This window comes from Trachurus trachurus (genome assembly GCF_905171665.1).
Source record: "Trachurus trachurus genome assembly, chromosome: 2".
Classification (NCBI taxonomy): Eukaryota; Metazoa; Chordata; class Actinopteri; order Carangiformes; family Carangidae; genus Trachurus; species Trachurus trachurus.
The window spans coordinates 4,053,164-4,070,657 of NC_139914.1; the positions used below are offsets into that span (position 1 = coordinate 4,053,164).

The following is a 17,494-nucleotide window of genomic DNA, read 5'->3' on the forward strand; positions in this document are numbered from 1 at the left end:
AACTACCCTATAATACGATACAATGAGAGACATGAATGCAGCGGGTCACTGGGTCATGACGTATGGGATGCAGAGAACTAGAGGAATGTAAGAGCTTCTCTTTCTCCTCTTGACGGATTGATGGGCCCCATATTCTGAGGGGTGGAGGGAGACAACTATGGCATCGTGAGATGCTGCCTAATAAGGGGAAAGAGGCGTTTTTTGTCTTTTTTTCAACTTGCAGTCTGTGTTTTAACTCAACAAAAGCCTTTGTGGAGTCATTTATCACTGTCACCGCGCTGAATGAACAACACTGGAAAAGTGATGAGAACAAATACCACCATCCTGGTGGTTTGTTGTTTCTAAAAACCGAGCGTGGCTTCGGTTGCGTCTCAACCAACGCACAAGCTCTTGCCTTCGCGTCGTACCTCTCATTCCTGCGTGTAAGACCGAACCGAACGATGCATTATGCGTGTTTGTGTTGTCAGCGCTTGACGTCCCGTCTTCTCCACTTGAAGTTTGGACGCAGTTTAACACCGCTAAGTTTCTGTTCTGTAACATGAACAGAGCCCCAGCGCCGTGGTAACTCCTTTACCAGATGCACAAATCAATTCAAGCCCCGACTGTGGTCGTGACAACCACTCCAACAACCAATCCAAGTTCATGGCTTTTAAAAACCACCTGGTCCTCTGGTCCAAGACTCGGGTCAGTCCCCACAAAGACGCTCTGGCCTCTCTAAGTGGCTGTGAGGTCACTCTGGGTGTCAGCGAAGATGACTTCCCTGTCCTATAAAGAGGGGTGGGGAGGGTCATTCCTTTACACATCACTTCCTTTATTAAGGGGCTGCCCTGGCCTAGTAAAGGGGATGGTCAGTGGTCATCCACCCCCACTCCCCCCCAGCCACCCACCCTGAGACCCCTATCCCCCTGCGTCCAACCCCCAGCCCCTCGCTGCTCACTCAGGGGGAAAATTACTTTGAGCTGGGGGGAATACAGCTCCATTGAGATGGAGAGAGGCCGGCTACAAAAGAGGCTGAAGTTTAAAAAATTGTCTCTCTTTTCTGCGGGGGCGGTGCATCACTGGAAGGGCTCGGGACGATAGGAGCACGGAGGGGACAAGGTCATTAGATTGGCATCTCCATAAGCTCTTCATTCCCATTGTCTGGGCAAATCCGCTCCAAAAGGACCTCCATGAGAAATGCCCCCAGTCAACCCCACACTGAGCCCAGAATCCCCCCTTCCTTTTGTCTGACACTTTTTTCTTTTAGTGGGCTTCCAAACACAAAAAAGCATTTCTCAAGAACGGCGTACAAAGCTTGTCTCGCGCTGGAAACCAAACAACATTGTTCTGCGGAATGGATTGCGGGGCAGCTGCTGATGTTCCTCGCCTCGGCAATAAAACATCTGGCCCCCCCCCAAAAAAGCTATGGAGGACCTCTTACCTTCGGACGTTCCGCCGCTCCTCCTCCAGCTGTTTGAGGAGCTCGTCGATGCATTTGTTGGCGTCCATGTATTCCTGCAAGAAGACACCAGAGAAGAGTAAACAATGGAGTCCAGCTTCATGCAAAACACTTTACACAATGATAACAGTGGATATTCATGCTGATGAAGATCACAACTGGCTTGTGTTTGTTTTTATTGAGTGTGAAGAAGAACAGTAAACCAGTGTAGTGCTGCTTTTCCACAGAAAAAAGTGCTCTTCTTAAGAAAAAGGTGTGATTAATCAGTTTAGTCTCTCTCTCTCTTTCTTCCATTCTTCCTCTCTTTTTCTACAGTATGTGTAACTCCAGAAGCACCTCTGGGTAACTTCTAACGGCTGGCCCAGAAGCGAGCCCAGCTGTGTAATGTCAGCTGGGAATAGCCCCACACTCCCAAAACGTGCGCTACTGAGTTACAGCACGGACGAAATGAGCTAAGGCTAAGAGCGGAATGGAAAAAGCAGATGTCAGGATTTCTTGGCTCCGGCCTAATGATTTGCCTCTTTGTGGTCCCGACTACATAAAGCAGAGGGGGGAGGGATGGGATGGGATGGGATGGGATGCAACTGTAAGAAACAGGCCACATAGGCACCATACTTCAACCATCTGGGTTTGCAGACCTACAGTAGAGAACACGCAGCCAGTTGTGACTGGATGCTGTCACATCGGTGTGGTCTAGGTTTTTGAGACTAATTAATTAGAGGTTAGCTTGACAGCTCATGACGCATCTCCTGGGTAAACCCTTATCTCCGCGGGACAGATGCTCTCCATTGATTTCTGGAGACTCTGCTCATGTGCTCTCGGTGTGATTAAATAACGGGGATTCCTGCGAAGAGGTCAGAGGACAGGGGGAAGCGCATTCATGAGCTTCTTGTTTTTGTTAGCTCATTCCTCTAATTAATCAAACACAAAGACTCACAAAGAAGCTAAAGTCAATCAAAAGCTCAACACTGACCCTGTTGTTTCTGAACTTCTTTGAAAAACCCTTTGGTCAATATGAAAACAGGATTATTGTAACAACAGCAAAACACATTTCTGTGCGACCACACTGTGAATCTGAATCCAATATAATGCAACCAAAACCAGCGACAGCCTCAAAAATCCTCCGCAATCTCCAGTCCTTCATTGATTTTTCAGACGTGTAATTATAATAATATTTCTCTATGCGCCTGCAGTCTGAATAGGACAGACTCTGACCCCCCCGTGACCCCCCTCCGCCTTTGAGGCCTGACCAGACTTAAACTTTCGTCTGCTATCGCTGCGTGAGTTTTTTTAACCTGTGGCCTTGAGAGCAAAAAGACTCAACAGGCCAGATGTTCACAAGTAGAAGCTGCTGGTCTAAATACAGTAAGTAAGTGCAGTTGTTTAGTCTTCCTTGCTGTTTTCCCATCGCCGCCCGTGAGGCAGTTATCACACTTAATCTCACATCTGAGGCTCGCACTCCAAGACTCCCCGCCACCGCCACTTGCCCCGCGATGCCAGCAGAAAGTGGCAGAGGTCCAGGCGGCCTGCCGAGTCGCCAGTCAAGGGCACTCTGGGTGACCATTAGGCAAATGGGGCTGACGCCGAAGCAGAACAACAGATCGATTGCTTGACAGTGTGGTGCCGTATTTTTTTATTTAAATTCTGGCACTTTTTCCACAAAAAAGAAAGAAAAGAAACGTCAAGGCATCATCTCTTCATCCATCACTGCCATCATTAATTCTGACTTAACCAGTGTGACAAATCTCTCATGTTTGGAAAGCGACCAATTACAGCATCTAAACTACAGTGGCCCAAAGCCATCTGCTAGTCTCAAAGTGCCACACAGCCAGGATGCCACTCATGCCCCGGCTGAGAGGCCATTAGTGCTGAGCACAGCTCCAAAAGTTTAATTTACTGTTGGCTGCATCGGCAGTTAGTTAATCAATAGCCCAAACTATGGCGAATAATCACATTCATGTTGCTCTTTTAGATGCATGCAGTAGGATGTTTGCAGCATCCCAGCAGCAAAAAGTTCGAAGCTGCAAAAGAAAAAACTAACATCTGCCATCTCATCAAGTTAAAGTGCGACTTCTTTTTTTTCTCGCAGCCAAAAAACCTGTCTGAGGTAAAAACGTCTGTCTCTGAGAGACCATTAGCAACTCGATCCCATAATGATCACGGCTGCAGCACAAAGGGGAACCTTCATTGTGAAAGCCCCCATGTCAGGGGAAATATTTACAGGCCACATCAGACGTGAAGTAAAGCTGCCTAAGTCTGTGTTGTCATCGTGTATGGACCTCTGCTAATGACAGGGCACTATAATAATCCCCAGCGCACATGGAGGAATGTGGAGAATGCAGCATGCTTGTTGTCATGTGAAGTGGGGTGGTGGTGGTGGGGGGGTATTTAAAGCAGAGATTTAAAGCATGACTCATGTATGTTATATCTTCAGCCAGGCATTATTCCTGACGGTTTTACGGCGTGAGTGAAAGCCGCACTGTTCCCACGAGGCCCAGGTACTCACGTGTAGACTGAGAGGAGGGGGGGAAAGAAGAATTTACTGACCTGAGACTTTATCGGACGCATATTTCACAGAACCAGCTCTCTTGAAACTGCAGTTCCTTACAGAGGTTAAAATGTCCTAAGAGCTGTAAGCTCATAAGGAGTGCGTAATCACCTCCAAACTAAACTATACTAAATCACAAAAGCCCTTTAAAACAAATGCTAATACACTTTTCACAGACCTTCAGGAGCTGATTTAGGTGAGTTCTTTATTGATGTGTTGCTGCGTCTAATTCTTTTATTAAAGTTATGCTGGGATTTTATTTAAGAAATATCTGCAGTTGTGTGGGAGATAAAACACCTCATGTTGATGATTAGAAGTCCATTCTGAGGTGTTAGATTTCACGTTAAGCTGCAGATGAAACCCTGGATTTTTCATTAAAAGCCGCTATTGGATAGAATATGGATTTTTTTTTCTCTGTTATGATCTGAGCAGGGGCGAAGCAAGGGTTAACCTGGCAGGTAATGTGTTTGCTGATATTCCTGCCCTATGACCGCAGGTTCTCAGTAGTGTTTATCCGGCCATGTTTGCTGGTGTGTGTGTGTGTGTGTGTGAGGGGGGGTCGGTGTAGCTCCAAGTCCCCATTCGACTGCACCAGTGCCTTTATGAAAATTTTTAAACAAGCATCATGCTCCCTGCTGTTTTGGCAAAGCTGAGCAGGGAGGGGAAATTAAAAAATTAAAAAAAACACAAAACAAAGCAAAAAGCACACTTTTGGCCACATTAACATGCAAATGGTCCGACAGGCTGACTGACACACAAACCCCCGGCGCAATCTGTTTGAGATTAATGGTCCAGATTCTCAGTAATAAAACATAAGATGCGTTTTTCATCCATATGACTTTTGCTAGCACGCTCTGCTCCTTCACACATTCTTGAAGATTAGGAGGGATGGAATCACATCCTAGGAAAGCGTCTGGTTCTTATATATGGGCCTTTTTCGGAGTTAACTGGAAAAACTAAATAAACCTACGGCGAGATAAAAAGACCTGCAACCGAGGTCAGCGCGGATCCCTTGAAGTCCTCGCCGCGATGAGTTCCCCTCCGCCGCCTTGATGTGTCTGCAGATCTGGCCTTTACAGATAAGACACCTTGTAGCGGCGTAGTAAGCCCTGCCAAAGACAAGGTCGCAACCTCTACCCTCTACGTCCCTGCACCCCCAATCCCATCGCACCGACCTATCTTCCGCTTGCCATGAATTTCATGAGGACTGATGACATGCCAGCGCGGCCTCTGGGACCGCAAGAGCAACTGCGGAGCCCCTGAGCTGCAGGTCTGACAGAAAGCCGAGCTCCCGTACGGGCTACTGCGAGCCAAAGGTTATGCCAACAGAAAGCAGGATTCCTTTTTTTTTTTTTTTTTTTTTTTTATGGAACACTTGAGGATGAATTACAGCAGTGACTTTTTTCAAGGTGTGGGAGATACCGCATCTGATACGGCTGTTGGTTTTGGCCTCCCTCCAAAGAAAGACACGACTGCCAAACTCTCCTGCCATGCAACGCGAATGCGAACATCATTAGCGCAGATGTAAACACAGCAAATGTAATCAGCGTCAATGAAACTCATATGCCATATAATCCATAGTGAGGTAACAAACTTAATCAGTTTGACTAATTGTCTCTGGGTGCAGATCCTCCAGAAACCTGCCTCTGCTCCTATCAGGTCCCTGCATATCAGTCAGCCTCCGTTTAAATTCATTAGTCTTATCAGCGTCGTTTTGAGGCTCCGCGCTGATGATCCCTCATTCAGAGATCGTTACTCACATCCCCGATGACCTGGTGTCATAATATCAGCCCGGCCCATCAGGCTCTCATATCCTCAGACCCTGATAACTCCACCTGATAGGCCTGTCTTTTATCAAAGGAAAGGCCAGCTATTCAGGTTAATGTGTGTTTCTTTCACGTGGGAAAAAGCCACTCAGACCTGTGATCTGTCAGACAAAGAGGTGATCTTAGACGGTTTTATCACGCTGTCGACATGTTCCCGTGGAGGAAATTGTTGATTCTTGAGAAGACAGAAGACAGATTTAGATGTGGAATAGGTAGAGACAAGTTCACAACCCCCCTTCTCTCTGTGGCTGCGCTCCTCTTCCCAGACACCGACCGTCAATCAAACGGCGAAGCTATCGCAAGGCATACTCTCCAATTTATATCTCTGTCTATCTCAGTATGAATTATATATAATGCATTATCATATTGGACAGGTGGATGATCTAAAGACAACTCCAATATCCAAGTCAATGCAGAAAGTAGCCTGGCCATTAGCAAGACAAAGAGGAAGGGTGTGGAGCTTGATGTAGTAGATGGAGAAGATAAGAAGCAAGGCCAACTTTCATACTGTAACTGAAGTAACCACAATCTTTTTTTTCCCCAAATGTCAAACCCACACACTCCGACTTTAAAAGGTGTAATCCCTGAGCTTTCAGTCCTGGCAATGCCACCGATCCGCTAACGTCGTCTTTTGTAGATTTTGATTTTGATGTGCGATTACTTTAAGCCAGGTGTCGATTACATCGTGTTTCCTGGAGCTGCTGAACAATAAAACCGCCTGTGCTTCGCCAGCTGAATGCTTTTAATGTGAAACAGCAGCAACTGATGATAATTAGATCACATTATAATAATATTACAAACAAAACAGTAGCTCTGTGTAATCATGTTCTATTGTTGCTTGTGAATCCCTCATGTGTGTAAAGGCAATTTTAATCCAGAACAGGAGTGGAAGAGAATGCAATAAATAAATTTAATGCTACAGCAAGAAAAATGCTGACCATATAAAAATAGAGAGAAAAGAGGAAGAGAATTTGCAGCATCTATCATCTCCCAATTTATCCATCCATCAATCAAACTTGAAGAATATTCATCTTAAAGTAAAAACAATCAAATCAAGCTCTTACCAACTCGCAGTTAATGAACCTTCCCTCAACAAATGATGCTGAAACTGAGCCGAGCGCCACACGGGCTAATTACACCTCAAAAACCTCAATGACTGTAAAGTTGTGGAGCCTCACACAGTGGCCTCATTGAGCCGAGGACATTCATCTAACAAATGGCTCCAGTGAGCGGGATATTCTTCATCTGCCTACCTGCCCCAGATGGAGGAGTGTCGGGGAATATGGATTACTCCAGATACAAAAGGGAGCACTGTTCATCGTCGAGGGAGAGTTTCAGCAGGTTTTGGGTTTATCTGATGTTCTTCCTCCAGCAAGCACCTTCGGCTCGGCCCAGCCCAAACATCAACACCTCGCCACCGTCAGGAATCCAAATCCCTGCAGATTATCTTTCCAAACATTAAGATACGTCCAAACGCTCAAATAACCCCCTCGTCTGTTCGGGCTCCTCCTCTGCCCTCTTTGGGGTTTTCGACAGAGCGGGCCATTCATGCCTGTTGGGAACAGTGGCAAAGCTGTTCGCGCCGTGGATCTCACAGGGGAGAGCTGAAAAACTAGCCGAGGAATGAAATACATGGGACCTGACATCGCTATTTGATCACTTCCACAGAGCTACCTGTGTGGACCAGGCATCACAGAACCTCTGCAAGCATGTGCATTTATCAGTTTGTGTGTTTTTGACTAAATCATGCTTACATTTCAAAATAAAAGCACAGTGAACAGAAAGAATTATGGAGAACTTGTTCTTCATTCTTCATGCCTTAGTTCATGTCTCAACATTTGACTTGTTATCTATAAATCTGGCCTTATTATAACTGACATTTTCCGTTTATCAGGAGTTGTTTTGCTGAACAATGCTGGATTCAAGGACAGCTGGAAATGCGTGCATCCAGTACAGTAGACTCTCTATTGTCTCTCATGCACACAAATATTTATTTTTCCATTTTTGAAATGCATCCAACTCTTTTTGTTTTCTTTGTCTCTCCCCTCTCACTTTTTGCTCCCAGCCCTCAGTATTTTAAATCTCCAAAAACATGCGACAGGGAGGAGCAGCAGAGGAATGCAGCTTTCTGAAATAAAAACAAATACGCAGTGTGTCCACGCTGGTACCGATGTTTCCAGACAGGATGGGAATCGAGGAAACAGTTAGCGCACAGGGGGTAGGAGTCTGCAGCGCGCCTGTGCCCAGATTTTACAAGCCTGGGGGGTTGCGGGGTTTTATTATCATCTGGGGGCCAATATTCAGCCAGGTGTACTTGGAGAGGGAGGGGTGGGGAGCCGCCGATGACAGGAATGAAAAGGAAAAGCCTGGACCTGGCAACCCAGAGGAGCAGAGGGGAAAATAGAGAGAGAGAGAACGATCAGTGAGCGAAAGGGAGAGGAGCAGATCTGTTTCACTGGCACAAACCAGGAAGAGCCAAACACCTCCGCTGTTAAAGCTGCAGCTCACAATTAGAAAAAGGGATGTAACGGATCATAATGCATTATGAAATACTGAATAAGTTGATTTTGTGTACTTTTATTTAGCTTTCCAAACACAAACATCAAGTCGCCAATGACAGGGACTGTGTTCACAACTATTTTTCAATGTCAAACTGCGACAGGCCGTCGGCGGTGACGGCGATTCAACTGAAAAGAGACAAAGAGCGGACGGGGACAACTCTGTGGAAAGGGGCTGATGCTGAACAGATGTTTGTCGGTCGACGAGAGGGGAAGTCGGGGCTTCTGTTTACGCGTTGGCTTTGACAGACGGGCGCCACACCTAACCTATAACCGAGCCGTGGAGGCGTTTTGCGAGAGCGGAGGGGAGAGGGTTGATCAAGCGGCGGCCACTGTGTCCCTTCACGGGAAATTAGGCACATTATAGATTGAGCAAAAGAGCGTTCTGTTCTGCGTTTTCTGCTCTCTCAACCTCTTCTCATTACACTTCGGTTGTGTCGTCATGCTTCACACTCTTGCTTTGGTTTTGTTCCAGCTCATCCCTGCAGAAATTTATGTCCTTACCAAAACAAATTAAGAGATACCTGAGACGACCCACGGCGCAGGCTTGTTTTACGACCCCGGGATGATGACACCGAGTTAAATTTGAAGTAAAAAAAACAAGAAATTCAAGGGGGTTCAGCTGATATAACATCCCAGGTAACAAATCACAAGACTTGCAAACACAACAAAGTCTCTTTCGGCGGCAATCCCCTGACCTTGGAAGCGTGTGTTTTTACAGAGATATTTCTCGCCCGAGACACTCTGTCAGATTCTCCCGACGTTTCACGTGCATTAGCTTCGGGCCTCGGCTTTATCACAGCTTCTCCTCTGTTTAATCCAGAAGTCTGATTTATTGACGCGGGCCTGTCTGCGAGCTGAGTCGGCCCCCTCGACCCAGGTGCCGGGCAGATGTCGAGACGAAATGAGCAGGCAAAGCGTTTTGCATTCCTGCTCGAAAAAAAAAAAAAAGCATTAATGTCAGCGTCTGACATTCGTTTCTGTCTTCCTTCCTGCCTCGGGATATAGGGAGCGGAGATTTCCCCCTGCAGGCATGCGAGGAACCATAACCGAGAAAAATGTTAATGTGACAAGAGGACGCTGTTTGTTTGCGATTCCTGTCATCCCCGGACCCACCTGTGCCACTCATGCTTATCAGATCCGCGTTGCCTATATCTTACCTGACTGTGACGGGAGAGAGGATCCAGATATAGTGGGATGGGATGGGATTTCTTCTTTTAAAGGGGGGGAGGGAAGGTGTAGTTGGGGGATAATAATGAGAAATGTGAAAAGAGATGGGTTGTGGTGACTTTTGACCTCTACTGCAGGACTCGCTGCGATGATTATTCCCGTGGTCATGAATTATTTCTGTGGAGATGCAGAGGAGATGATCACCGTGTTTTTCTTTTCTTTTCTCCTTGGTGCATCTTCTCAGACAGACTGTGGGGGTGGCAGTATAGCCTCGGGGTTAACTAAACAGGCTTGTGGCCAAAAGGTTGCCTGTTTTGTTTTGACGGCTAACTAGGAAAAATGTGCATTATGGTGAGTGAGTAATGCACCACATTTCCCTAAACAGATACACCTCAAACGAAAAGGGGTCAACCAATGAGGGTGGTCGGTAACCTACATTACAAGAGAGTAGAGGGTCCTGATGTGGAAACGTAACCCAGCCCCGAGGCTCCACTGTAAATAAGAATGTCCTTAGTGAACTCGCCTTGTTAAATAATACATTAGACAATGCTTTGTTTGCTGCCTGTTCATCCTCACCAGAGGTGCACTGCTGCTGATGAACAGCAACTGTCTGATCGTCAAAGGATCTGGATCTCTACTGGTTTGGTTTTACCTGCCCGGGTGCTGAGGTTCCCACCTCGCTAAAGATTATAACAATGATCACCGAAGATAAAATGCAGAGTGGAGTGATATGCATCTGTGAGTTTGTCCCTATCTCCCTCCTTTTATGTCATAAGTACTCATTTGACCTGTTGTCTGCATCATAACAACATAATAATCTTGATTAGTGCTGCTTTGAAGCTGCAACCGAACCAAATCGTTCAATAAATGGCTGTTTTATCCAGAGAAAATTGGGGTCACGCTGAAGTCAGGGTTAAATTCTGTCATTGTCTCTGCTCTAAAGGCCTGTAAACACAGCAAATAGCATTATGCTGTTTACGCTATCATGCAAGTGCAGCTGCAAAATCATCATCATTCAGCAGCTCGGATTCAAACCTGAGGCCCTGTTTCGCCAACTTTGCATCATTCAAGCTGCAATTTGAATGATGAAATCATCTCTTGCAACCTAAATACACAATCTGCATGTACAGTAAGCTGTGGTCGCAAATGGTTCATGTGGAACAGGCCTGTGTGTAGCGGACAAACCCTCAAAGCACAGAGTTTTTTCTTTTTTCTTTTTTTTTTTTTGTTCTTATATTTCAGTTTCCATGTCGGAGCGATTTTGGCTTGAAGAGATCATCTACACTCGACTGCGGCTGCATCCATTTCATAGGTTAATGTGAACAAAGACCTCTCAGTGCTGCAGCTCACCGCACTCCGTCAAGTGATCTGAGAGAGGACCGGCAGAGTCCGATAATTCAGCGGCATAAAATATTTAAATCGACCATCATCAGCTTTTTGAAAGGCATTACTGCAGCCCTGGCTTTTTTACAGTCAGAGCTCATCCAGGTTGGGAAGGAATTTCAATATGAATCTGGGGCCAACCACACACTGTATTTACACAGTTAATGGCACTAAATCCTTGTTATCATCTCAAGTGGAGACTTATTTTTAGCAGCCATATTTGTTTTATTTCTTCCAGATGGGAGCTGGGAAGAATTTGACATGAGCTCTGTTTCTCGTTAAGCATCTCAGACGGGGTGACATCAGTGGACTTGAATACTCTCTTGTCCCGGGGATTGAAACACATTGGGATTTCTCTGTGTTTAAGGACTTTTGAGGGGCCCCCCCGAAAAAAAACCCCCATATGTCAAAGGTCTATCTGATAAATAAATTGAATTCATCACTATCATAACTGACCTCCCACACAGGAACCTGAATTCAAATATTATTTATTTGCTTTAAAATGTCTTCATATCCTGAGACGCTTCGACACTTGGACTCTTTTGGAGATATTTTGGGATCAGAATGTGATAGTTCCGCCACTGTGGGAAAATGTTGCGGGGCAAGGACCTGAATTTCCTTTGCTTAGCCCGGCTATTTGCTCTTACAATAACAACACTGTTCTATCATTATTATTTGTTTATTCAGCTAACCCTCTTTATCTGGGGCAGCCACCCCCCCCCCCCCCCCACACACACACACACACACACACAACACACAACACACAACACATACACATACACAGACTTTTAGCCAATGCTCCGGCATTCTCTGAACCCTCTGGAAGCCATTTCTCAAGCGAAGGCCTCAAACGGGGCTGATTGAAGTGAGGCAGCGGCTCCATTCTGTGGGGTTACAATAGCTCACCCATCAGATGCCCTCTGTCCTCTGAAAGCATTACCTTCAGCATGAGCTGTTTACCATGGCACTATACTGGAGCGTTCTGCATTGTTCCCCTTTTAGGTCACAAGTTGGACTGACCACATTGATTGTATTTATGGAGGCGGACAGCAAGCAGACAACACACAGCTCGGTTGTTTTGTACTTTATGAGGGATCATTTGAATCTAGCCCTGAAACTATTTGCTGCTTAGTTTAAAAAAGGCCAATATATACGTATATATATATATATTAAGAGAGAGAGAGTATAGGCTTGATTTCATGTTTGCTGTGCAGATGTGATAATGACATGGTGAACTTAATGAGCTCATTTCCCTAAATGTGAAACTTAGTCTGTGTTGTGGGGTTGATGCCTGAGGACGCTGTTAGAGCGGCGAAGCCTGAAAGACTAACCGGCTCAAATCCGTCCATCTGAGCCTCGTGAGCCAAATGAAGAGCTTTCACCATCACCTCATTTCAGCATCCTCTCTGAGCACTCGCTGTGCATAAGAGCTCCATTTACTGCAGTGAAATGTATCCTGAGACCATTCAGATGCTTTTCCAGGTTCACCGGTGTACACAGAGTAGACCCCACGCTGGAGTCCGGCCATGCGAGCAGCAGGGGGATGTGGGTCGGGGGAGAAAGGCTTAATAATGCACTAATTCAGCCGGTTTCGACTTGAGTCCCATAGTCCCCCTCCTCAATGCTCCGGCTCAGGCAGGAGGGAGACAGAGGAAGGGCGGGGAAGACAGAAAATCCAACCAGGAAATTCCTTCCAAAACAACATTTGTTTGTGAATTGTGTGTGAATGAACTGAGAGAGAGGCAGGGATGTACTGCAGTATTTATCAAAGAGTAAATATAGGCCGCTTTGTTGAGAAAAACGACGAATAAACGAATACGCAGAGATAATCTCAGGAATTCTGTTTCATGTGAGGAAATCTATTGGATCCTCCAGCTGCCGCGCCAGATGGATGACGGCTCCCGGGCTCAATAGCCCCTCAGTGACCGCTGTGGCCACACACAAAGGCGCTGACCACTGACACCGCAGACAATCAGCCCCGAGGAGGTCAAACGGTCCTGTGCTGAGCATCTTTCATTCAATCCCTCTCACCTGAGGCTCAGCCCGCCTCATAAAACCCCAATCACCGCTCTGATGTCTGGGAGACCCGCGCGCAGAGGAGCTCGGAAAATCATTGAGCGCCACAAGCGCATCACCATAAAGTTGAGTTATGGACTCATGAAAGGCATACAGATCATATTATGTCTGTAGAAAGTGACTGGGACTCAATAATGTGAATGGCTCCAGCTTGCCGGATGACTCACACACAGACAAATGTTACTACATGCAGATGATATTGATCCTTTTCATGGATCTTACCAACAGCCTGTCTTTTAATGACAAAGAGCCAGGCATCCAAACTGCCGGTACTTCATCTCAAGAATCAATGGCTGATATTAAAGGCTGAAAAAAACACTGCAAAAAAACCAACATGGAGTCCTGGTGAAGAGTCTTAAATTTGACTTCACTGAGGAAATACTAAGAAACAGGGATTGTTTCATTCATCTCTAATTTTCTGTGTTGAAATATCTCTGAATCCAGTTAAGTGTTTCCTTCAAGAAATCATTTCTTTCCAGAGACAAAGGAAATCTTCTGTGGAACAAAGTAAGGAGCATGTTGGAAAGATGAATCCAAACGACTTTTTGCAGCGCATAATTGGATCCATTGAAATGTCCAATCTTCCAGCCACTGGCTCTTTATGACGGCGCGCCATCCAACTGCTCCTGAATGAATTCCCCTCTCATCATCATAACGGCTCTGCTTTGCATCTCAGTGTTGATACTTGGCATTTGAGATAATGTGACCACAGCGGCTGTGTTTAAGGCCTTGAGATAACACGGTCAAATAGCAGGCGGAAGCGCAAATTGAAGCAGGTTAGATTTATAACCTGTGCTGTGACTGGATCGCTCTGTAGCGTGTTTCTCTGTTACCGGCGGCGGGGAGGATATCTGCACGGCCGACCTGCTGGACCTGACAGCCGCCGACTTCTCAAATGGCAGGAGCGGCGTGAAGGTCAGTGCCTCCTGACTGCGAGGCTGCGTAGCCAACAGGCGGATGTGCTGAGCCGGGCTGCACGCTCCCTCTCGCCGGCTTTACGCAAAAAAAAAAACAGAGACAAGGCTAGCGTCAGGCGCAAAAGCTTCTGACAGAGAGCATTAGCCACGTCAGGCGAAATCAAGGTTGCCTGCGAACAACACCTTATTATGGTGCGACGCGCTGCAGCAGTTTGAGGCAAGGCAGAGCTCTCTGCTTTCTGCTGCTGTGTTTGCACATACAGTACTGTATCCCAGCCAGTTCCAGCGCAGGATATCACGGAGAAACATTTCAGCAAATGGCTCGTGCTGTGAAAATAACCGCAGGCGATTTCCTTTAAAACATGTCAGACGGAATTAAAACTCTCACGACAAGCAACATAGACCAGGAAGGCCCCTGTTATCAGAGAATAAACACCAGCCTTCAACATTTCCAACAGACATGTTAAACACAAGTTCAAATGCTTGTGGAAAATTTTAATCTGCCACAACTCGCATCAAGTGGGTGAAATTGCTTAAATGGTGCGTTCTGGGGCAGTTAATAGGAGCCCATTGTGACACAGTATAGTTACAGACTTCCACATGAGGCCGCAGCCTTCCCCTCGGGGCTCTCACCCTGTGACACATCACACAGCCAGGCAGGTGATCTTTTGTTTGGGAGGGAGAAGAAGATGATGAAATGAAGCGCACACACAGCACACAGTGGCTCCCAGTCGGCAGCATGCAGCAAACAGATGAATGACAGCTTTAAAACAGAAAACAGAGAAAAGAAATGAAAGACAACTGTGCTGCAGGCTTTTTCCCCCAGTGTATAGACAATATACAGGAGCGGAGCACTGTCTGTATTGTCTGGCGAGCTGACAGGCTCTTGAAAGCTGCGGTGCTGTGTCTACTCAGAGGGCTGTCATCAATAGAAAACGGACGGGCGGTTGGGCGGTCGGTCAGGGCCGAGGCCACTGCAGGGGCACGGCCAGCTGGAGCACCTGGTGTTCACAGCCAACACACACACATGAAGGCAAACACACCAATGTCGATGCAAACGCACAGCTTGTTAGGTATATATGTTTGCTTACACGTGAACAAACAGTGATGGTGTGTTTAAGTACACGTGGATGAGCAAGGTACATCCACATCCAGTATGCACACATATACAGGACACTGGAAGCTGTTTCTGTAAGATCTATAATGGATTTTCAATGCCAAATCCAAATTATTCAACAGATTCTTTAATTTTTCTGTGGAAAAATCTGAGCTGATTCTAATTTTCTGAAATAAATTCATTTCATACAGTGCTGAGTGGGCTGCTGGAGAGGGATGAGGAGGTTTCCAGTAAGATTTCACTGACTCACTCTGAATTGAATTAGGCAACAGTCTTTTTCACAACATCTGATTCTCTATAAAAGGTCACATTATCAGTTCATCGCATAAACGTGAGCGCGTGGGTGTGTAAACTCATGCAAGAGGCAACCACAGCCTGACAGTTCGCTGCAGATTTATGTGCGTGTTCGCTGGAAAGTGACGAATGCCGAGCTTTACTGTACGATGAGCGTCGCCTTTCACCTGTGCGTCGTTAAAATCCAGATCGACCTCAACAATGATAATTACAGCCATTTTGACTCATTATATCTGTCAGCGGTAACTGCAACCGGTTTAGGAGCAGCTTCTTTCCCATTAGTGGCGAAAAAACCGACTGACACCTCACACTCTCTCTGCTGAGCAACACAACCTGCCCAGAAACCAATGTTGCACATTCACCATAGCATGAGTAACAACATGACCTCGATATTTCAGAAGTGTGTTTGTGTGTCTGTTTTGGGTGGTAGCAGTTGTTGTGGCGGTGGCGGTGCTGATGGTGGTGGTGGTGGGAGGATAATCTATGCAAAGCTCTGAAGCTGAATTTTCGGGCTGCTGAAAGCCAATAAGGCGGTATCAAAATGAGGGCAGAGTTAATTAATCATCTCGGCTTCCTTTTCACGGCCCTCCCGTGACTGTCCCGGGGGCTTGTGAGAGTGTGTTTTGGTGCGTGTGTCTGTGTATGTGTGTGTGAGAGAGACAGAGAAAGCAAAGGCAGGGGAAGCAGGAGGGTGGTGCAGGTTGCAGCTGGGGGATATTAGCATAAAGTAATGTGAGCCAGCAGACTGCTGAGCTCCTGTAAGCCTGGTTCAAACCTCTGAGGAGAAAAAAACAGGAAACTACTGACACCTGCTTTATTCACTGACCACGGTACACGAAAAAAAAAATTCAAAAAAAGGCAGAACAGACATGGAAAAGACAGTAGGAGCTCTGAGCTGCTGATGTTGCACTGATTAAAAGCCATGAATCAGACGACAGCTCCCCACGCCGCTGCCAATTAAACTGCACAAAGAGAGAGCAAAATCTTCTTCCAAAGATTTAATACTTAAGATTCCCTGAGTCGTCCCACCAGCATCCATAATTACTTACAATGCTCATCTCTTTCTTTCTTTCTTTCTTTCTGTGCAGTGCAACATGTGCAAAAAACCGAGACAGCGTATCCACCCGCACTCCTTAGTTCAGCCTTACACAATTTCTGGTAACAGTTGCTTTATAACAAGCAAGGTGACATTTAGAGACGGATGAATCATCATCATTTTGCGTCATTTCTGCCTGGTGCCTGTTGTACTGCTGCACTAGGGCCGGTTCCTAGCATAAATGCTATGCAGTTGTTTGGGGGAGGGGGGCAGGGTTCAGTTCAATTCATTAAACACATAATTAATTGAATTGTGTGTGTGTGTGTTCATATAGTTGCAAGCAGTGTGTGTGATTTGGTGTTAGCGCTTGGAGTTTTTTGGGGGCCAAAAACAAAATCTTGTTTAGGGCCACCAAAATCCTAGGGTCGGCCCTGGCTGCAGTATGGCCTAGTCAATAGATGTTTCTTTCGAGACTTTTTTCACTCCCCATAGTCAAAACTAGCGGGCGGCTGGTGAACATAGTGGGGCAGTTAGTAGATAAAGAGCCAAGTTGGTTCCAAAGTGGTCAAACAATCAGCTATTACACATACAAAGATCAAAAACAAGAAATGGTGCTTGCAAAACCATGATTAGGTAACAACATTAAAACAAATGGAAGCCTATGAAGGACGTGATCAATATAAAACATAATGGGCTCAAACATAGAAAACCACCTGTGTGGTCTTCTTAAGACCAGTTTTGCTTTACAAAGACTACAGCGGATGGCTAAGACATGAGTAGAGGCTGTGGCTTTGGCCCTCTCTCTTCTTCTTCTTCTTTTTTTTTTCTTTTTTTTTTACGATGGCCATGGGCAGTTTGAGAAGGCTTTTATTTTGGCAGCACTAGCTTGGCCGGCTGAGGACGATAAAGAGAAAACACTCCTGGACTTCGGAGGTGGTTTGCACGCCAAACAGCGCACACAAAAAGTCCACGCTCGCTTGTGGCCTCGGCGCACGTAAACCTTTCATTCAATTCGCACTAAAAGCAATGTTAACAAGAAAGTCCCCTGTCGCCGCAGCACATCTTCATTTAGTTTGAAGCTTTGAGTGCAGCCTCGGCGTGGAACACAGAAATATGACGGACAGTGCAGAA

At 46.1% G+C, this 17,494-nt stretch overlaps 1 protein-coding gene across 1 annotated transcript in view; it reads right to left on the minus strand.

Moving 5' to 3' along the window:
- The window catches only part of LOC311000213 (nck-associated protein 5-like), a gene marked incomplete at its 5' end in the record, with an annotated part of 121,476 nt that overhangs the window by 80,383 nt on the left and 23,599 nt on the right, over positions 1–17,494 (minus strand). Inside the window, one exon of the mRNA XM_083990866.1 lies at positions 1,421–1,494. Coding sequence (XP_083846992.1) covers positions 1,421–1,494 — 74 coding nt within the window. The remainder of the gene's footprint in view (positions 1–1,420; positions 1,495–17,494) is intronic.